An 18,542-nucleotide genomic window follows, 5' to 3' on the forward strand; every position below is an offset into this window, starting at 1 on the left:
AAGGGAACGCGACGATGACTACACAAGGTCCGATGGAAAGCTTCTGGGAAGGTCCGATCTGTTCTTTTACACGAGACAAGAGAGGATAAGGGCTGGGCGGGAAGCAGGACCCTGACGATTTTGGTCAAGTGAGTTGGTGTTGGTTTCTGCTCTCTCCCTGGTAAAGAGCTTGCTTTCATCCAGGTCCAATGTGTAGTGACTACACCTCGAATGGAGGTGTGCTTGTGGTACAAAGTCGTATGTGTATAGTTCCCAACCCATCAGGACTACCACAAGATCTGATCACACGAACCTGGCTCTGTCCCTTTGAAACAATGTAACTGTTCCCGATTGACCGCAGAAAAATGAATGCTGTGAATCAGCGTCACTCACATGATATGATGCTTCGCAGTGCTGAGTGCTGGTATAAATGTCCAGAGAGGGATGCCACCTTCGAGTTCGTGAGTCCCATCATATCCCCTTTGCTCCAGCAGGTTTATGATTGATCATGCATCGGACGAGCTCATATGGTAAGCCATCGGAAGAAAGCTACGTGGCCAAACTGCACCCATGGGCAGAAAAGCTCAACACTCGACGTCTGGCGGGAATTACGCTAGGTATGAAACTGCTCATGAAATGCTTAACATGCTGATAAATATGGATCAGCACAAGTCCTTTTAGGAGGAACTTGCAGTCCCATAAGGTTACTCACTCTTCTCTAACCGTACTGCTCGGCCAGCTCAGTTCACTCCATGCAGCTTCGAGGATTTCGAGTTCTTCCTTGCTTTCAGGGTTCGATGGTCCAGCCGCGAGTCGAGTCTTGGCGATCTCTGACAATTTTTTCGCATAATAGGAGCATTCCTTGGCGAATCTTCAATTTGTTGTGTGGTACCAGGTATGTCATATCTCAGTGTGGTTGTTATGCTTCGTGTGCTAACCCAACATATTATAAGGACTATCGAAAGCGTTTCTCTGAACTGCATGACAGACAGTCACTGAAACGCCGAGACGAATCCATCTCGTCGATCACATCTTGTTCGTCGCTGGCGTCCAATATCAGTCATTCCAAACATGATATCCCCTCAGGGCCTTACGTCCCTATACCTTCGAACGATCCCGACAACCCCCTTCCAATACCACCGCCTATCTCTCTTCCACCTGTTCTTTCGTCATCTTCCCCAGCTATCAACGATCGAGCTCTGCGCGAAGAATGCATGAATGTCATATCAACATTCCTAGCTCCTGATGCCCCCAAAGCGCTTAAGCTCGATGCTGGGCTCCGTGACGACGTAGTAAGAAGACTGGCGACTAACTGCGACCCTGACGTAGTGAGTTGAATCGTTTTTTTTCGGTGTAACGATATCTGTGCAGGTTACCGACGAGATCTAGTTCAAACCGGCATATGAAGCAGTGTACTTTTACTTGGACCGGGTATCTCTCCCCCGGTTCTTGGCGTACGCGACTCCCAATATCAATCTACCCAAGCAGATTTTCTTGTACGATTCATTCTCCAGGTCTTCATCATGGTTACCCTTTGATGTTCACATATCGTTCCAGTTATATTTTAGGTATCCTATATATCGTTGCTGCAATCATCATCACTATCACACTCATCTTATTCGTACCGGTGCCTCCCCAAAGCAACCGTGCATGGCGTCTGCTGGCATCTGTCCCACTCGCGCTAGGCACCTACACAGTCTGCGCTGCATGGCGTGGTTTCTGCGCCCAGCTGTGGCACAGACAGTCTGTGCAGCTCCACTCATGGGAACTCCAAGCTGCGAACGCCAAGTCTCTCGCATACGTGAATTCCGTGCGGGGACGGGGACTAGGGGACATGCGGAGATGCGTGGGATTGGTTTGTAATTCTGCGGATGGGACTTACGGACGGGGGAGCCCTCCCGTATGCATCTTTCAATCGGAGGAACCGCCAATAGAGTCAAAGCCGCGGGGAGGTGGTGATACTCCCATCACATTCGGGGTCACCAGACCACCCGTGTTCGGTCCAGAAAAGGTTGTGAAAGACGCACGCATCTTGGCGGTGCATCGACAGGTGATGCAGAGTTGTGGAATGGTGGGATTGTGGGCTCTGTTGGTGAGTGGGTTCTTTAACTCCATTCCTGGCGTCTGCTGACACGGGCTAAGATATTTTCTGCTGTCATATTACCGATACCAGGGCGCCAAGAGTAGTTGACAATACTTCTTTGGACTCTTACCGCCATAAGGACGTCTTTACTAAGATGCAGTGCAGATACTAGCACTGTTCCTGTCCTTCTGTTCCTCTATACATTTTTACCTCGCGTCCGTCAGCATGGTGTGTAGAGTATTTTATTGACGTGTACAAGTAAATAGTCGTGAACATCAGCATAACCAATGTCATAGGTATCCAAAATAAAACAATAGAGTTAATACACATGGAGATGGCATGGTGAAACGTGATAAGGGGCGATAAGAAAGTTTCAATGGCGATACCCTTCAAATATCTGCAGCACTATTCAAGACGGCTATCCTTCCAGCTGCACCCATTCCTGCCTCGCCGGCATTACTGTCATTAGTGGCACCCGCAGCAGAAGTCCCTGCCATTTGTGAAACAACGTCACTTTGTAGCTGCATGGGTACGAAGATGACCTTGCTGTTCCCGGACTTGGCCATTTGTTGCACTGAACCGGCATATAAATATCATAATGAAAAAGAACGAAAAACACTCACAAGCCTCCAATTGTCGGATCTGCATGGCAGCCGGCGAAGCCAGGATATCGGCAGCTTGACGCATCAACCTGGCAGCATCGACCTCGGCTCGCGCAGCAATAACCTTACTCTCACCGATCCGCTTCTGCTGAGCAGCGCTACTCAAGCTCGCGGAAATTTCAGGGCTGAAGATGATATCTTTGATGAGAATACCCTCAATGGCAACGCCCCATTTGTCGGCGATGTCACCAACAATTTCGGCAATTTCAAAGGCGATGGCTTCACGCTCGGTAACGACAGATTGAACAGCACGTGCGCCAACGACATGTCGCAACGTTGTTTGTGCACGTTCGATGAGGGCTTGCCGGAGGTCAGTGATACCGAAAGCGGCGCGATAGGGGTTACAGATCTGGAAGTAAATGACCGAATCGCTAAGGGAGAGGGAAAAAATCAACAGATGGCAACGCAACGTAAATGATCATCATGTGCGCACATTTCAACATTAACGTTGTCTCGAGTACTGTTCAGCGACGTGAGAAGACTGGACGGGACTAGACTGGACGCGGAGAAAGAATATTTACATCACCATCTGCCTGCCAATAGGGCTGATCTGGATTTTCACATCCACAACGCGAAGGGATTCAGTACAAACGTTGACCTGGACAAGTCCCGGATCCACCGACTTGTAGAACTGGCCGAAACGGGAGATGAGTCCCACGGATCCTGAAATAGGCCGTTAAAGATAGTCCTGTGAGTTTCGTAGTAATTGCGCACCTTGCTGGACATTTCGGAAAGGATTTGGACACGGGCAACAAGGGATGGCCCCAAGGAAGCCCACTGCGGTTCCCAGGCATTGTAAGAGCGAACCGTAGACTCCATGCGTAACCTTCATGCACATGTTAAGACTTTGAATACGGTACAAATGGATCTCGTACCTCTCCAGTTCCAAGATCCTGCGCGTACGAAGGCTTGCAAAAGGATGAGTTTACACCAACACCGAAATCGCACGGCGCTGCTCACTTGCATCTCGCTCCTTTTCAGCGGTTGGACAGTGATCATGTGATGCTTTGGTTCCCCCAATCTCCTTGGTCCAACTGGTACGTCCGCCGTTACTTTGACAGGAAATTAAACTGAGCGTTATTGACCACCGCCAAAGCAAGAACGAGACTGACCATGAGGAGCATCGTGATCCACAACATTCCTTGGCGAGGTTGAGCCCTCACTAGGAGAAGGGGCGCGGTCCTTGCGGTCGATTCCGTTGTAAGACATTACGGTAAGGGTGAGGGTGAGAAGGTAAGTAGTCTCCAATACCTTATATGCAATCGAGGAGAGGGTCCAAGGCGCAGTAGCACAGCCTCCCTGATGAGCTATAATTAATTTGAAACTCAGCGAATATGCTTCATTTGGCAATCCCGTGCACACCTCTGCACACCTACGTACCTGATAATTGGCGTCATACTGTTACGACGACTGCGCATTCAACAAAGCCCTGAGGTAAAATTGGATCCAGAAGACCGCAATGGCCGGTTCAGCTGTCATCTGCTGTCGACTCTCGATCATTCCATTCTACTGAATTACCACCGTGGAGTCGGCATGATAACCATCGATTCGGAGTAACGTATTCTCAACTCGCTGAAAAGTTTAACGGCTAGGGTTCAAGGCTTACGGACTCGTGTTATATGTATCTGCATATATGTATTCTTGGGCTTCTTTGACGGAATTTGGAACTACTGATTGGACGCCTTCTTGCCGCTTTTCGGACACATGAACACAATATATACGACGACGACTTCTACTCGCTCTTTTATACGTCCTTATCTCTTTCCCTGATGGCGTCGGCAAGCGATGAGAAAATTGCAACAGAAGAAAAGAGTAATGTCCATCATCTCACACAAGTCTCTGTCAATCAAGTGGATACTGGAGCGGTACTTGTAATCGGTAAAACCGGGCACTTGAGCCGTTCCGAGGCCATAAGAATCAGGTACAGTATGTTCACTTTCGCTGCAACGGTATCTCACGTTAGAGCACAACAGGAACAAAATAGACCGTCATATCATTCCCCTGATGTGCCGTGAGTCTCGTCTTTATGGACAGCCCCTAGCCGGGATGGCAATTATCCTAATTGTTGTATCATTTACAGTGCTGTATGCGTGAGTCGTAATGGCTATTGGTTCGCCGTTATGTTCACCACAGCCTGTCATAATCCTAGAATCCAATACATGGACAAAGCCACATTAGGAAATGCCGCCGTCCTAGGTCTCCTGTAAGTCCGCGATGCGTGTCAAATCGTGTTCCGTATCAAACTTCCCATTTAGTAAAGATACACATCTAAGTACTGACCAGTGAGTGGAGCATAGTATTTCCGACCTTTCTCGTTCTTCAACTCCTCGATGCAGATATAACTGGTTTGGCGTCTAATCTATGATCCATGGCGTCTACTTAATGAAAGCCTCAGGCTCAGCACCATCTTCTATCTTGGTTATCTTGTTTTCGAATTCCCGCAGAATCTCTGTCTGCAGCGCCTTCCCGTTGGGAAATGGTTGAGGTGTGCCGTCCTCCTAATTATCTGTCCTGGGTGACATCATTCCCGAATCCTCATAGCTTCAATATCTTGGTTTGGGCCGTAGCGTTATGTATGCACGCAGCATGCAAAAATTTCGCCGGTCTCTTCGTCGTCCGATTGATCCTGGGTATGTGTGAAGGTTGCATCACAACGGGATTCATGATTGTCACCTCCATGTTCTATACACGAACGGAGCAGACATTAAGGGTCGGGTACTGGTGTAAGTGCATAAATTCGCCCTCTTGTATCTTGCTGACTCCTTTGGTAGTCTTAATGGATGGTAGCTGTAGGTATTTGTTCTTTCCTACTCGCTTGGGTTAACCATTGGTATTAGCACAAGTAATCGCCGGCTTCATTAGCTTCGGGACCTTGCACATGAAAACCAATTCATTGACAGCCTGGCAATGGTACGCGGCTTCTTATATCTATCTATTTTTATGATTGATCAACACTAGGCTTATGATAATTTTCGGCGTATTGACCATAGTGACTGCAGTCATTTTCTGGTACTCTACTTTCTCCTCGTATTCTACACAGACAGCTGACGTTTGATCCAGGTTCCTTTTTCCAGATTCTCCTACGAACGCGTGGTTCCTTACCCCGGAAGAGCGCTCTTCTGCGGTTCAGCGAATAAAGGTCATTCGATATTTGCCGTCCTCTCGTGGTTTTAATAATCCCCTTCTCAAAACAGGAAAATCAAACAGGTATCGAGAACAAACATTTCAAGAAAGAACAGTACGAAAGACCTATCTTTTAAACCAGTTTTACTTCTTCTTAAACACCTAACACTAGAATGATAGAAGCCCTAACGGATATCAAAACATGGTTATTCGCTCTCTTCTCCATGTTAGCCAACATCCCGAATTCGCTCTCTAATCAGCGACAGCTAATTATCTTGTCCTTTGGTTTCTCCAACCTTAACACCACTCTCCTGGGCTGTGTTCCCGGTGCTGTAGCGGTCATTGCAGTTTGGAGCGGTACAAACATAGTAGCGCGGATTCCAAACAGCCAAGCGTGGGTCGGTGTGATATACCTGATACCGAATCTCGTTGCTGTGTTCTTGATGCTCTTTCTAAGCTGGGATAATAAAGTTGGTCTGTTACTGACACTGTTCTTCGCCGGTGAGATGTTTAACTCTTTTTGACTCCGTACCGCTTACCGACAGTGGTAGGTCTCGGGGTCACCGCTTTCGGTATGTTTGCATTCTATGCTCACCGGCGGTGATTAATGCGATTGCAGTTCTTTCGCTTTCTTGGCTGTCGAGCACTACGGCAGGACACACGAAGAAAGTAGTCGTCAACGCTATCATGTTATCTGCTTATTGTATCGGTAATGCGGTCGGTCCTTTCATGTGGCAAGAGAAATACAAGCCTCGGTGCGTGTTCCTACAGACCAATAGTATTCTTCCCTCTTTATGCTGATGAGCATATGGGACTAGCGATCGTGTACCCTGGATAGTCATCGGTGTTTGCGTTATTTTTCGGATTCTGACTCTGCTCACCATTCGGTACCTGCTATCGGCTGAAAATCGACGTAGGGATACCGAATGCGTTGATTCTGTTTATGACGATGTGTATATTGAGCGGGTGAAAGAGGACGGTGTTATGGAGAAGGTTCGTGTTGACAAGGTCTGTCTGGATCCTCGCTATGTGCGTTTCGTACGCTTTCTGACAGGTCCACAGGAATTTTTGGATTTGACGGACAAGCAGAATCGAGATTTCAGATACGTCCTCTAGTAGGTACACTTCAGGAGGATTTAGGCATTTTGTGCTGGACAGGATCTGCAGGCACACATTAAGAGTACATGTTGGGCCATACGATAACTATGATAATGTTTTAACTTGTGTATATTTCTGGCTGTCATGGGAATATAGAACAATCTGAGCTGAGTTTGTGCACTACATTTTGAACAGCTGACTTCAACATCCCCATTCGACAGGGGTCAGTACGAAACCATAACCCTCCCTCCTCCTCGCTGGAAGGGTTTTCGTTAAGATACCTTGTCTGTCATGTCATTATGCATGGGCAGTATTATGTTCAGTACGATTATATACATATTGTATTTACAAAGTAAATTACAGCCTGAGAGATCAATGAGATGTATAAAAACACAAAAACAAAAATTCTCTAAAAAAATCTGCCACTACTTGCCAGTCATTTTGCACGTGAAGGAGTCAATATAACTTACCACCCTGGATGCTTCGTGCGCAACCCTAGCCCATTCCCAATCTTCACGATCCATATCAAAAATAACGAGGAAGTCAAATGACCACCGCAGGACTCGAACCTGCAACCTTTTGGTACCATTTAGCATCGAAGCCAAACGCGCTACCATTGCGCCAGGAAGCCATAGGTCACTTTACATTTAGCTTTCTGTAGTACAACCTCTCAAATTGTCCTGTCACGCGTGCATCCCTTTTGAAGCATCCTCAATTCTTACCACCATCTTCAAGTCCACCATGGCTTTGAACTGTGCGATGATTGATGACTACCAGAACCCTGTCCCTCTCCCTCATGAAGTGACCATAACGAGCGTCGACTCTGGTGTCGATCTTACTGTGAAAATGCCGTCTTCCAGTCCTTCAGGTTCTGGTAGTTCCCTGAAGGCCACGGGTCGACTTTGGGTTACTGATCAAAGGGTAGGTACCCTACGCGTTTCATTTCGCCCATTTCACATTTGCATTCTCTCAGGTCTTGTTCATATCTAAGCCGAAATCATCCTTTGAGTCTCTATCTGTCCCTCTACACTCTATCCTCTCTACCAAGTTCATGCAACCAACCTTTGGAGCGAATTACTTGACCTTCGAAGCTAAGCCTGCGCCCGAAGGAGGTCTAAAGACTGGAACTGAGGTGGAGGTGCGGTTCAAGGGCCAAGCCATGTTCCAGTTTGTGGCGCTCTTAGAAAAGACCAGGGAGAGGGCGATCTATATGAAGCGACAGATGGCGCAAGATGAAGATGTATTGCGTGCGTGGACTTTTTTCGCTCACTTCGTTCGTGACGCACGAAAGTCACTGACGTATCGATGTAGCGAGGTACGACTCTCCTGCTCAGTCTAGCTCAGTGGTTTCGCCAAGCAACGACGCTACGGTCCCGGTGGAGAACCCACCGGCATATGGCGCGTAATGGTTGTCTACATCGTCTTTGTAATAGTACTCCATGGAATCATGCTTAATCAAGACGCAGAGCAAACAGTGTAGTTCAGTCGATACCATTGTACTTAGTAACTCTGTTGTAGATTTACCTGTAAAAGTATTCTTTTTTGCTTGACAACTACAAATGATACTTAGTGAACTGAAACTGTTCTTGAGCCCCGGAAGTCAAAAGCCAAGAAAGAAAGGTTTGGAAATCATAATCTGACTGCGCTAATAAATGGGAGCCGGTTTCCCCGTGCTTGTCTTCAAACTCATCCATGACTTCACCAGCCCCGCTCATGTCAAGAATTCCTGCTATCGCAGCATGAAGACGAATGTAAGCTGGATTGGGCAGAGGTATCGGTGGGTCCGAGTTGCTCCTTGAAAATGACACGATGCTCGCGACCTCCCACAGGCGGCCATGGAAAAACGAATTTGAAGCTGGGATGGTGGAGCTGTATCGTGTACTCATTCGGTGTCTAAAGTAGATTGGCAATGATATCAAGCACAGGTAAACTGAGATGCGCACCTCTGTTGCATGCAAAGAGAATAAGAAGGCATCAAGACTAGTACGACAATAGTGCTCAAGACCAATTCCATTGCTTGGGTCATCGATTATGGGAACGATTACCTCCATCTCCTCATCAGTCAAAGCCATATAATTCCGGACTATATCCCACGTCGTCATAGCATATCTGTAGGACTGGGAAACGGGTGAATACATCATTATTTGGGAAGAAAGCAATCGCTCACGTCTTTAGGATTATTGAGATTGAATTCCGCTGCTGCCCGCTTGAGTATGTGAGAATTCTCTACATCCGCATAAGCAAGGTCAGAATCGTTGGAAGGATGTGTGGAGAAATGGGCCCTGTGGCCAAGTCCAGTGATAGGACAGATATATCGCTGCCGCGTCAAGACCTAAAAGGAGTAAGAATAGAGCATAAAGTTTGCCGCGGAATTTGACCTTTGTCATCATGGTAGAATCGCAGTGACCCAATTCATCAAACATGAACCCCGATGGTTCCATCAACGTCGGAGTCGCTTGCCCAGATGGATCGGCCTCATTTGAGTATTTCTTGAAGAAGCTATGCATGCGGACTAATAAACACTGAAAGTCAGCCAAATAATCACAGAAAGCACGAAGACTCACAAATCCAAAGAAAATGAGCAAACCATGTTACTGCAAGCGCGCTGAGCGCGTTCGCAGTCTCTTCTGACTCACGCCGCGGTCCCCGACAGGCGCAAATGGCAGCAGCAACATATCTCAGGCTGGACTGTGCACGTTCGGGGCTACCGCACATGGGAGCAAAATCGAGCATGGCCGTAAGGACAAGGTCGAGCTTAAATTTGCCCTGCTTGATATTGTACCCTGTCAGCCACGTGGGTATGCTTTGGCGGCATTCCTTGAAGTAATCGAGCATTTTCCTAGCGCTTTCCACCAGATTCTCGGTTGCTCTCCCAGGATCATCCATCAATCTCTTCACGTGGTCCATATCGGGTGCATCTTCAAAGAGACTGCGATCGCTACTTGCAGAACTGGAAAAACTCTGTTCAATTGCTTGTTTCTGGATCCTACTTCTATCAGGTCGTGAAGGGCTGTTCGGTTGAGTACAAATGCAGAGCGGATTGATTGGGTCGTGGTCGGTGGCATCCTCGGTGCAAGTCGAAGAAGCAGGACTGCTAGAGTCGGTTGGGTTGCCAAGAAGAGAAGTTCGCCTGAGAGACATTCCAGCAGAAGCAGAGCACGTAACTGTCTAAAGGTAGCGACCAGTGGTTGATGGGTGGTTGATGGTGAAAGACGAAAGCAAGATATATCATATACGCAGGATGAGTGGTGGGAAGAAAACGAGGGCGACACGGAAGACGAGCATGGATAACTGCCACACCATAGACCACGTCCAACACAGCCAGCACCCAAGACACGCTCGCAAAACACCCCGGGCTTTAGCCGACCGCAGAATCAAACGAACCAATTAGCCCACCACGAGGGTGCAAAATACCATACATATCCGTTACTCTGCTCCACATTACACACCAAAACACCCGGGGAACTCAGAAGGAAGAGCGGAGGGACTGGAACAAGAGGGAAAGAGGATCCTGAGGCCCTGTACCTCCACCGCGTCTTAGTAGTTAGCTTGTTGCGGTTAATCAAATGCTGAGAACAAAAATATATATATACGCAGGCAGCCGCTTCACGTGGGCGTGACAACTTCCGATGCCGAACCGGCAACGACTTCTGTCTGCTTGCTATTGTCGAAACAATTAGACGAATTTACTAGCACACGTTACATTTTTGCCAATTTGAGGTGCCGCTTGGGAAAGATGACCATCCTTGTCCATTTGTGTGTCTTCGTCCTTCCTGGATATTACCGTGACAATTTACTTCCAGTCACACTGCCCGTCCTTATTGTTATTTACTTACCCTACTTTTCATATTGTTTTCTCTTCCATTCAACAAGTGCTTCGGGGTTCTTTGGACTTTCCAAGGCTCGAACCTGGATGGTCAGCAGAGTATAGTACCGACTGCATAACGAGGCTATTCGCACCGGCGGCCGACGCCAAAAATACTGCTTGTTTTCTTGTTTGTCGTTTCTCATGAATTATATGCATGATCAATGATCTCTCTTGATTTATCAGCCCCTTCATCATAAGACTATCATAGCGTCTATCAGAAAAGATACAAAGACCTGGAGCGATCGTATAGGCCCTCTCTCGTTGTGTCAACATCGTGACGATATGGATTCACACTCCCCTCAGGAGATTGCAAGATGTACGGTCCCATAATCCTTTTTCTGACATTTCTCTAATAAAACACAGACGTAGCAAGGTCGATGGGACAACCTGATGAGGAGGTCAGCACTTCCTGACAGTCCCAGCACGCGCGCCCCACTGACGAGTCTTGAAGATCCATTTTTTCTGAGCACGTTTTGATTTCACAATACGAGTAGTATTGGCTTCTAAACCTGGGTTGAGAAGATTATTTATTTTTTTGTGGTGAGTCTGTTGTTGTAACGAGCCAGCCTTAGCCCGGTCCCTTCTTCTTCATCCCTTACCCCGTTGTCGCGCTATGCGCTCCACTGTTCTCGACTTGTTCCATAGCCTATTGGATATTCGTTAGTAGTATAAAAGAGCTACGTACCGTTGTAGTAGCTTGGGTTTTTCGCAATTGATCAGCTTTTACACCTGTCACACGTTGCGTTAGCTCCTAGTGAGAGTTCATGACTTTTGCCACCCTCTTAGTTGTCCAGCGTTAGTGACACGTAGGGGTGATTATGACATAGTCAGAACCACTACTCTTCTGAGTTGGAATCGTGATATATACTTCATGTCCTGGAGGCAACGACGCCTCGTAATGTAAACTGTCCAAACTACGCTTCGATATCAGGGATCTTTTTTTTCCACTGCACACCAGAGGCCCGAGCGACATCGAGTGAAATCTGACGCACTGTTCTGACTTCATCCGAGGTCGCGCCATTCCTCAGCGACCCCTTGAGATGCCAGTCAACTTGGCATGGGGTATCATTCGCTATAAGAGCAGCCACCATAGTGAATGAAGTCTCCGCAGCTGAGAGCGCACCAAAGTAGCTGTAGGTATAACTACACCCAAAGGTTGTTGAAAAGAACTCTTAGATAGAGTGTTTCAATCGGGAATTGCTCACCGAAATCCAGATACAATTATTCGAGAAAAGGCTGCCCATTTGCTGCCGTCTCTCCTTATGTGTGATTAAAATATTCTTATCCAATTTTAAGTCCAGGTTTCGATTGGCTAAGATAGATCACTACGCAAACCGGCGAATCAGCCGGGATTTGGCCCAAGAAATAAGGAGGTTATACCGAAGGGGTTTCGTGTCGGGCAATTCAGTAGGGATAACAGGACGGAGCTGAGGATAAGAACTCAGTCGGCGCAGTAAGAGTGAAACGACTGAGGTTGCTGACGTGGCTAAGGGGTATATATACTACAGATATAGGTCCTTCCGAGGACATATGGAGCGACAGAAGTATCCGTAGATCGTATCTCCTCGATATCTCGATATTGCGGCCCATGCATCTCTGGCAAGATTTCAGACGAAAGAGGGTTGTATGCCCGCGGAAGCATTTAGTTCGCCCAGCATGAAGAGCAAGGGCGAAAAAATCCGTATGCGACGGCCGGTCTATCTTCATGGACATTGTTTTATGGTTCACGTTCGTCTTTCGACTGTTTCTAGGAAGTTGTCGTAAGACCATCAGCCTGAAAGAGTGGCAGCGAGTTTAATTATGTATGTGGTGCCAAAGAAGGAGCCTCCAAGTCCTTGGGATATGTTTTAAACCCGAGCATGCAGAATGCAGATGCATGATGGCGCACATTATATGGAGGTCGGCCATCGTGGTGAAAGGCCATGGAGAAGAGTTTTGGCGAAACGTAAGATGACGATATAGTTAGTACCGCGGAGGTCTTATCTCCCTAGGCAAAAGTAAGCCCAGAACCTTGTAGTGAGGAGATACATTACATCCGCAATCGATAAAGTCTGGACACACCGAATGTCTTGCACGATTTTCGTATCTGGGATGGATGTTGTTGTCAGCCCGGGAGTCGGACCGCTAAGACGTGGATACCCACGTGACTAACACGAGAAACAAACAGTGGCCATTTCAAACTCCACCGACCGCGTCGTCGACGCGTCACTCTGCTCTGACTGTAGTCGCTGCCCATGACTACCCTTCTTATCTCTCAGCATTCATCCAATCCTCTCGAGGCTGTCTCGTCTGACCCTAGAAACGTGCGTTATCGGCGGGTCCTCCGCGAAGCTCGAGCGCGGCAAGTTGCAGCGGAGGAAGACCCTTCGCCGTCGTCCGAAGACCAGATCTCTGGATACGCGCCGAAGGATGACATGCATGCATACTGGGGACATCTTGCTCAAGTGACACCAGTTATATCAAAAGTGAAGCAGAGATACGGTCGGAAGGCCGCCGAAGTAACGATGAACTTGAATAACAACATAGTGGATTTGGACGACGACATGGACAGCGACGATCCACTAGTGCTGAAGGATGAACCGATGGGATTTGATGACGAAGAAGATCATGACGCAGAGGAGGTGTCAGTCGATGAGGAGAGCGATGATGAGCAGGAAGAACAGGAGAATGACGGCCGGGATTCACACATCGAAGACTCTGACGAGGAATTCACCATACTTTCGAAGAGCGAGGAGGACAGACAAATGATTCTTGACGAAATCAGGGATCTGGAAGCGGCCGTTCCCGAGCTTGAAGAGAGCTACAGACTAGTGGATCGACTGGGCACTGGGACCTTTTCCTCAGTATACAAGGCTGTGGACCTCTTCTACGACAAATGGGACAATCGCCCTTGGCAGTGTCCTCATCCACCGGGATCGTCCGCCCATCCTCAGTCGGTTGCCCGCGAACCAGGAAGCAAAATCTTCGTTGCTATCAAGAGAATATACGTGACAAGCAGCCCGGAACGAATCAAGAACGAAATCTCGGTTCTCGAGGATTGTAGAGGGTGCAGACATGTGTCTCAGCTCATAACAGCCTTTCGAGAGAAGGATCAGGTTGTAGCTATTATGCCATACCAGAGGAACGACGACTTCAGAGTACGTGAATGTCGACATTCGCTTATTATTGCTGACCCTTCACCAGGACTTTTTTTGTTCTCTTACCATAGAAGGCATTAAGGCCTACTTTCGTTGTTTGATGCGCGCATTACGAGACATACATTCTCGGCAGATTATACATCGAGATGTGAAGCCTGCAAACTTTCTCTTCGACTCGCGGACGGGAATGGGCACCCTTTGTGATTTTGGTCTAGCATCCGTTCGTACTTCCTTTCATGTACGCACAATATGATGCCAATGCCTTAGCAGCGGATGAATACGACTGTGCCTGGCCCATGTCTGCATTTGCCAGCTTCACCCTCCCACCCTCATGGCCGTTTGCGAGCACGGAACGAATATGATTCAGAACACATCAAAAAAATGCAGCGTGAGGCCAGAGCGAAGAACCATTGGCCTTCAGACCGAGTGGGATATCCTCAAAACGATACCCGGTGCGTAACTGTACCTCAACAGCACACCCTTCTGATTTCCTTTGCTCCAGGCCTAATTCGAAAGCCAACAGAGCGGGCACCCGGGGTTTTAGAGCTCCCGAAGTGTTACTGAAGTGCGGAAATCAATCAGGCGGTATGTTTATGTATGATAGTAATAATCCGGATTCTCATCTGCTCGCAGCAATTGACGTCTGGTCCGCCGGATCGATACTTCTCTTCGTCCTCACAAAGAAGTTTCCGCTATTTCAGTCAAATGATGACGTCGAGGCCCTCATGGAAATTGCTGCAATAATCGGCTCGAAACACATGGAAAAGGTTGCGACATTGCACAGTAAGTTCCTCTTTCGTCACCCAAAACACCGGTCTCATGTTCCAATGGATCGAACATTTTCTACGAACGTCCCTTCTGTGACGGCCACTGGCATGACATGGCGCGAATTCTGCGAGAAACAGAATCCTGAAATTTATACACCACCTTCGCCTAAGCCTGATTTTTACCCGCATGCGGACACACCAACATCGGAAGAAGAGCATCATCAGGACCTTGATAATGCGTTTGACCTTCTCGAAAAATTACTACACCCCGAAGCAGTCCATCGAATAACGCCGCGTGATGCATTATACCATCCCTTCCTGGCCCAAAGCGTAGGTGATGATGAGTTCTTTCCTCACCCTTTTGGTAAGGGAGTCTGTGCACATCTTCATAGGATAGATGATGTGACGGAGCAACCTAGTGTACTGATCGAGACCGAGAAGGGACAGACCATGAAGCTACTTGAAAACGGGCAGGGCTTAGCCATTGGAAACCAGCCCTGCGAGTTTCATCAAGACTTCGTGTTTCTGTAGCTTGTATGTTTGTTGTACTTATATTTGCGGACGATCATTATTGCTTCTAATACTTATTATGCTCTTGATAACGACATCGACTTCGTTCTCATGTATCGAAACGTTTCGAAGGGAATCAGGCTCTTCAGTCGGACCGTTGGTAAGCTAGACTCTCTTCGACGACCACGAGGATCTAGGCTACGTCTTCATTTTTACATGAAGGTGAGTTCCTGTTACGGCTGCCTCGAGCCGATACACGTTGATGCTAGAAGCGGGGGTTCAATCATGCCTTACAGCAATTATGGCATCTACCAAGGCCCGCGCAGATCTTCATATTCCAAAATCAAGTCTGATGATCAACGACCTGGATGAGAAGGGAGAAAATGAAGTTTTTTAGTCCTTCGTGCTCCATCGTATACGGATATCCATAAATATGCTGTGTCCTCGGAGAAGGATTGCACCCGTATGTCGGTCGCTCTCAGGACCAATTACCTTGTGGCCCAATATTGACTGTATATTCCCAGTTGGTCTCAAGCGGTATACAGGAAAGGTACGGCATATTTTCCCAATTAAACAGGCTAAAGTTCGAGGGAACTATTTCGCCCTGCTCGTGGTAGTTCGAGGTGACATCATCGGTAACAGGTTTCCCTGACACTTCTTTGCACCTTCTCTTCCTCGGCTCTGGCCAGACCATATCTGCACTCGGATCAGCATACGCGACGGTACAGGGGTGTTACTAGCACTCCAATACTAGCTTGACGATCCGAACTTCCGCTTACTCCAAGCACGTAACAGACTAACGTATGATCCCGCAGTTCTCTTCATCACCAAAAGCTCTCTCGGAGCCACGATAAGTAAAATGGACTGAAAACAATGAAGTCGTCATCGCTAAGATAGCCAACTTGAAGCTGTCTCGTACAGGGTTCAATCGATCAAGCAAAGGTCAACTTTGAGCTTGATTTGACGGAGACAAATTGGCTAAGCGAATGACGTGTATCGGCGATGAATGCAGCTCGCATCCGTGGATATGGGCAAGGCACCAAGTCCGAGATAGTACGTCTCGAACCGTTAAACGGATCACGAGGAACCCTGCCAGCAGGGGAGGCCATGGCGTTCGAACTCCACGGAAACGTTGCAACGCACAAGTCGATACTGCTCACTTGTGCGAAGTCATCGTTCTGTTATTATAGCCATGCGATTCTTGAGGAAAATTTGCGGCTATAAATGCTAGAGTTACCGTCTGTTGCTATCCCCCCATCTCCAAATCAGCTCCCTTTTCAGATGCCTGATTTCTCCCTTCCCTGTATCTTCCTCGTCGCTGTAGTCTCCTATATCGCGTACAAATACGCGAACAAAGTTTCTCGTTTCCCTTTGCCTCCGGGACCGCCCAAATGGCTCTGGATAGGCAACTATTTCCAACTGCCTGTAATTCACGCATGGAAAATATATGCTTCCTGGGCAAAGCTTTATGGTATGCGTGCACCTACCTAGAGGTATTCCAAGACTCAATCTTTGCAGGTCCTCTTACCTATCTCCGCTGTTTGGGCAGACAACCATCATTCTGAACACCGGAAAGGCCGCCACAGATCTGCTAGAATCTCGTTCGGCGTTATACTCTGATCGACCAGTCTGGGTCATGGGTGCTTTAGCCGGCCGAGCTCGTAGCGCCTTCCATATCCCCTATGACCACCCTCAATTCCGGTCATACCGCAAGATGCTCCATTCCGGTCTGAACCCTCGCATCACGCGTACCTACAGGCCAATCCAAGAGCGCGAGCTCAATACACTTCTCAAGAATCTGTTGGAAACGCCGGAAAACTTTATCTCTCATCTGAGGAGGTGAGTTTTCTTGCAATCGGCATCAGATCTGACAGGCGAATCTTACCTTTCAAACAGGAATGCGGCGGGAATGGTCCTGAAGGTTGCCTACGGTTACGAAGTGTCGACCGGTAGCGACGACTTCATTGATCGCATCGAAAACTTCTTCCAAGAAACCGAGAAGCATCTGAGTCGTCCCTACCTTGTCGACTTCATTCCCTTTCGTGAGCCTCGTCTGGTCTCCTTTCACTTTTATTACTTAAAAAAATTTCATGACTCTAGTGCAATATCTGCCAGAATGGTTCCCCTTCGTCGATTTCAAGCGAATTGCTCGGGAACATAAATCGATGGATGTCGAATCTTTCACGTACAACTGGGCAAAGAACCTCATTGTTTGTCTCTTCATCGAACCTCTTCGACGCAATTATTGACAAAAATTCCGACAGGCCTCTGGCAATCACAACGACTCCTTCGTTTCTCACTTCCTACAACGTGAGGGTCACGAAACACCTGGAGAAGAAGAAGAAGAAGCTATCAAATGGTGTAGTGCAGCCCTTTATATTGGGGGCGCAGACACCGTAAGCGATACTTATCTGCACGGTTATCAGGAAGCTCACGATTGTCATAGACCGTTTCTGTAATGACGTCTTTCTTTTATCTCATGACGATGTACCCTGATGTACAAGCGCTTGCACAAGCCGAGATCGAAGAAGTCATTGGAACCGACCGCCTCCCTATGCTGGATGACAGAGGTTACTTGCCTTACATTGATGCTCTCATCAAAGAAATCATTCGATGGGGACCAGTCGCACCTCTAGGTGGGTTCTTTCTCACTTGGTTTGCATAAGCATCGTTCTGATGCCCACGTGTAGGCCTTCGTCACCGTGTCAAGGAGGACGATGTGTACTTAGGGTATCATATCCCCAAGGGCGCCACCGTCATTGCAAACATATGGTTCGTAAATCGATTACCTTCGCGTCTTCTCATAGATCCTCAGTCGTATTTACAGGGGAATTACGCACGATTCTGAACTATATCCTGACCCACATACGTTCAGACCGGAGCGGCACATGGGACCGCATCCTGAGACAGACCCGTACAAGTTCGTCTGGGGTTTCGGTCGTAGAGTGTGTCCCGGTAAGCAATTCAGGGCTATCAAGCATATCCTTTAAGTTCTTATATATATCTCTCTCTTTCTCTCTCTCACTTCGTAGGCGCTCATCTGGCCGAGCTGTCTCTCTTTCTGAATATCTCCAATATCCTTGCTACCTTCAACATCAGCAAAGCATTAGACGCACAAAAACGGGTGGTAGAGCCGCAGATCGAGTGGTCCAACGCGACAGTCTCGTATGTCAGAACCTTTGGCTATCTTTGACACGACCTGACTTAAATCCACAGGCATATTAAGCCGTTCAACTGTCGCATAACACCTCGGCCGACCGTTGCACTAGCCTGGCTTGCCGATTAGGCCTGGCTTGGTGCCGCACGATACAACCT

At 47.9% G+C, this 18,542-nt stretch overlaps 8 protein-coding genes and 1 non-coding gene across 9 annotated transcripts; 5 read left to right on the forward strand and 4 right to left on the reverse strand.

Annotated features, from left to right (window-relative positions):
• The first annotated feature begins 391 nt into the window (after positions 1-391).
• On the forward strand, positions 392-2,381 carry BT62DRAFT_930717 (uncharacterized protein). Its single transcript, XM_043185990.1, has 8 exons — positions 392-596; positions 646-682; positions 738-771; positions 833-874; positions 933-1,307; positions 1,369-1,475; positions 1,537-2,071; positions 2,122-2,381. Exons 1-8 carry the CDS (start codon positions 488-490, stop codon positions 2,164-2,166), a joined length of 1,284 nt encoding a protein of 427 aa, XP_043041192.1. The 5' UTR covers positions 392-487; the 3' UTR covers positions 2,167-2,381.
• BT62DRAFT_930719 (uncharacterized protein) lies at positions 2,289-3,939 on the reverse strand. The gene is made up of 8 exons (XM_043185991.1): positions 3,837-3,939; positions 3,685-3,776; positions 3,600-3,632; positions 3,439-3,550; positions 3,246-3,387; positions 3,158-3,184; positions 2,686-3,095; positions 2,289-2,636 (listed from the first exon to the last, which is right to left on the reverse strand). Exons 1-8 carry the CDS (start codon positions 3,931-3,933, stop codon positions 2,452-2,454), a joined length of 1,098 nt encoding a protein of 365 aa, XP_043041193.1. The 5' UTR covers positions 3,934-3,939; the 3' UTR covers positions 2,289-2,451.
• A 192-nt stretch (positions 3,940-4,131) lies between these two features.
• Positions 4,132-7,090, forward strand: BT62DRAFT_930720 (MFS general substrate transporter). The gene is made up of 18 exons (XM_043185992.1): positions 4,132-4,645; positions 4,698-4,735; positions 4,805-4,814; positions 4,874-4,927; positions 4,980-5,006; positions 5,061-5,069; positions 5,120-5,209; positions 5,266-5,447; positions 5,496-5,513; positions 5,562-5,634; positions 5,683-5,733; positions 5,785-5,863; positions 5,919-5,962; positions 6,020-6,348; positions 6,399-6,419; positions 6,467-6,602; positions 6,666-6,855; positions 6,910-7,090. The coding sequence occupies exons 1-18, from the start codon at positions 4,494-4,496 to the stop codon at positions 6,961-6,963; spliced, it is 1,557 nt and encodes a 518-aa protein (XP_043041194.1). The 5' UTR covers positions 4,132-4,493; the 3' UTR covers positions 6,964-7,090.
• Positions 7,091-7,493: 403 nt separating this feature from the next.
• On the reverse strand, positions 7,494-7,576 carry BT62DRAFT_t65. Its single transcript has one exon. It is a non-coding gene; the product is annotated as a tRNA-Arg (tRNA).
• A 110-nt stretch (positions 7,577-7,686) lies between these two features.
• BT62DRAFT_947825 (uncharacterized protein) lies at positions 7,687-8,517 on the forward strand (the record flags this gene model as incomplete). Its single annotated transcript, XM_043188040.1, has 3 exons — positions 7,687-7,866; positions 7,919-8,192; positions 8,257-8,517. The coding sequence occupies 3 exons, from the start codon at positions 7,687-7,689 to the stop codon at positions 8,349-8,351; spliced, it is 549 nt and encodes a 182-aa protein (XP_043041195.1). The 3' UTR covers positions 8,352-8,517.
• On the reverse strand, positions 8,473-10,202 carry BT62DRAFT_789088 (uncharacterized protein). The gene is made up of 5 exons (XM_043182289.1): positions 9,510-10,202; positions 9,324-9,457; positions 9,113-9,277; positions 8,889-9,062; positions 8,473-8,838 (listed from the first exon to the last, which is right to left on the reverse strand). The coding sequence occupies exons 1-5, from the start codon at positions 10,084-10,086 to the stop codon at positions 8,662-8,664; spliced, it is 1,227 nt and encodes a 408-aa protein (XP_043041196.1). The 5' UTR covers positions 10,087-10,202; the 3' UTR covers positions 8,473-8,661.
• Positions 10,203-10,737: 535 nt separating this feature from the next.
• Positions 10,738-11,165, reverse strand: BT62DRAFT_789134 (uncharacterized protein). Its single transcript, XM_043182290.1, has one exon. The coding sequence runs from the start codon at positions 11,084-11,086 to the stop codon at positions 10,811-10,813; it is 276 nt and encodes a 91-aa protein (XP_043041197.1). The 5' UTR covers positions 11,087-11,165; the 3' UTR covers positions 10,738-10,810.
• Positions 11,166-13,010: 1,845 nt separating this feature from the next.
• Positions 13,011-15,330, forward strand: BT62DRAFT_1075066 (kinase-like protein). Its single transcript, XM_043179082.1, has 6 exons — positions 13,011-13,950; positions 13,997-14,170; positions 14,221-14,402; positions 14,453-14,535; positions 14,584-14,733; positions 14,782-15,330. The coding sequence occupies exons 1-6, from the start codon at positions 13,048-13,050 to the stop codon at positions 15,246-15,248; spliced, it is 1,959 nt and encodes a 652-aa protein (XP_043041198.1). The 5' UTR covers positions 13,011-13,047; the 3' UTR covers positions 15,249-15,330.
• A 1,178-nt stretch (positions 15,331-16,508) lies between these two features.
• On the forward strand, positions 16,509-18,513 carry BT62DRAFT_980175 (cytochrome P450; the record flags this gene model as incomplete). Its single annotated transcript, XM_043189489.1, has 10 exons — positions 16,509-16,698; positions 16,721-17,066; positions 17,124-17,269; positions 17,328-17,437; positions 17,492-17,623; positions 17,674-17,863; positions 17,918-17,999; positions 18,055-18,182; positions 18,260-18,392; positions 18,444-18,513. The coding sequence occupies 10 exons, from the start codon at positions 16,509-16,511 to the stop codon at positions 18,511-18,513; spliced, it is 1,527 nt and encodes a 508-aa protein (XP_043041199.1).
• Positions 18,514-18,542: the final 29 nt, after the last annotated feature.

The sequence above is a fragment of the Guyanagaster necrorhizus genome (genome assembly GCF_019112545.1).
Source record: "Guyanagaster necrorhizus MCA 3950 unplaced genomic scaffold BT62scaffold_9, whole genome shotgun sequence".
Taxonomy (NCBI): Eukaryota; Fungi; Basidiomycota; class Agaricomycetes; order Agaricales; family Physalacriaceae; genus Guyanagaster; species Guyanagaster necrorhizus.

Bases quoted from the DNA above. Each gene is read 5' to 3' on its own strand.
- BT62DRAFT_930719 (XM_043185991.1), bottom strand. From the start codon at position 3,933: ATGTCTTACAACGGAATCGACCGCAAGGACCGCGCCCCTTCTCCTAGT. The intron at 3,388-3,438 runs GTGCGCAATTAC...GGCCTATTTCAG, and splicing joins TTTCCGAAATGTCCAGCAAG to GATCCGTGGGACTCATCTCC. The intron at 3,096-3,157 runs GTGCGCACATGA...CCTCTCCCTTAG, and splicing joins GACAACGTTAATGTTGAAAT to CGATTCGGTCATTTACTTCC.
- BT62DRAFT_930717 (XM_043185990.1), top strand. From the start codon at position 488: ATGCATCGGACGAGCTCATATGGTAAGCCATCGGAAGAAAGCTACGTG. The intron at 1,308-1,368 runs GTGAGTTGAATC...GACGAGATCTAG, and splicing joins CTAACTGCGACCCTGACGTA to TTCAAACCGGCATATGAAGC. The intron at 2,072-2,121 runs GTGAGTGGGTTC...ACACGGGCTAAG, and splicing joins TGGGATTGTGGGCTCTGTTG to ATATTTTCTGCTGTCATATT.
- BT62DRAFT_930720 (XM_043185992.1), top strand. From the start codon at position 4,494: ATGGCGTCGGCAAGCGATGAGAAAATTGCAACAGAAGAAAAGAGTAAT. The intron at 5,210-5,265 runs GTGTGCCGTCCT...GAATCCTCATAG, and splicing joins CCCGTTGGGAAATGGTTGAG to CTTCAATATCTTGGTTTGGG. The intron at 5,864-5,918 runs GTCATTCGATAT...TTCTCAAAACAG, and splicing joins CTGCGGTTCAGCGAATAAAG to GAAAATCAAACAGGTATCGA.
- BT62DRAFT_1075066 (XM_043179082.1), top strand. From the start codon at position 13,048: ATGACTACCCTTCTTATCTCTCAGCATTCATCCAATCCTCTCGAGGCT. The intron at 14,171-14,220 runs GTTCGTACTTCC...ATGCCTTAGCAG, and splicing joins GTGATTTTGGTCTAGCATCC to CGGATGAATACGACTGTGCC. The intron at 14,734-14,781 runs GTAAGTTCCTCT...ATGTTCCAATGG, and splicing joins AAAGGTTGCGACATTGCACA to ATCGAACATTTTCTACGAAC.
- BT62DRAFT_789134 (XM_043182290.1), bottom strand. From the start codon at position 11,086: ATGTTGACACAACGAGAGAGGGCCTATACGATCGCTCCAGGTCTTTGT.
- BT62DRAFT_789088 (XM_043182289.1), bottom strand. From the start codon at position 10,086: ATGTCTCTCAGGCGAACTTCTCTTCTTGGCAACCCAACCGACTCTAGC. The intron at 9,278-9,323 runs GTCAAATTCCGC...TACTCCTTTTAG, and splicing joins ATTCTACCATGATGACAAAG to GTCTTGACGCGGCAGCGATA. The intron at 8,839-8,888 runs GTGCGCATCTCA...AATCTACTTTAG, and splicing joins TCTCTTTGCATGCAACAGAG to ACACCGAATGAGTACACGAT.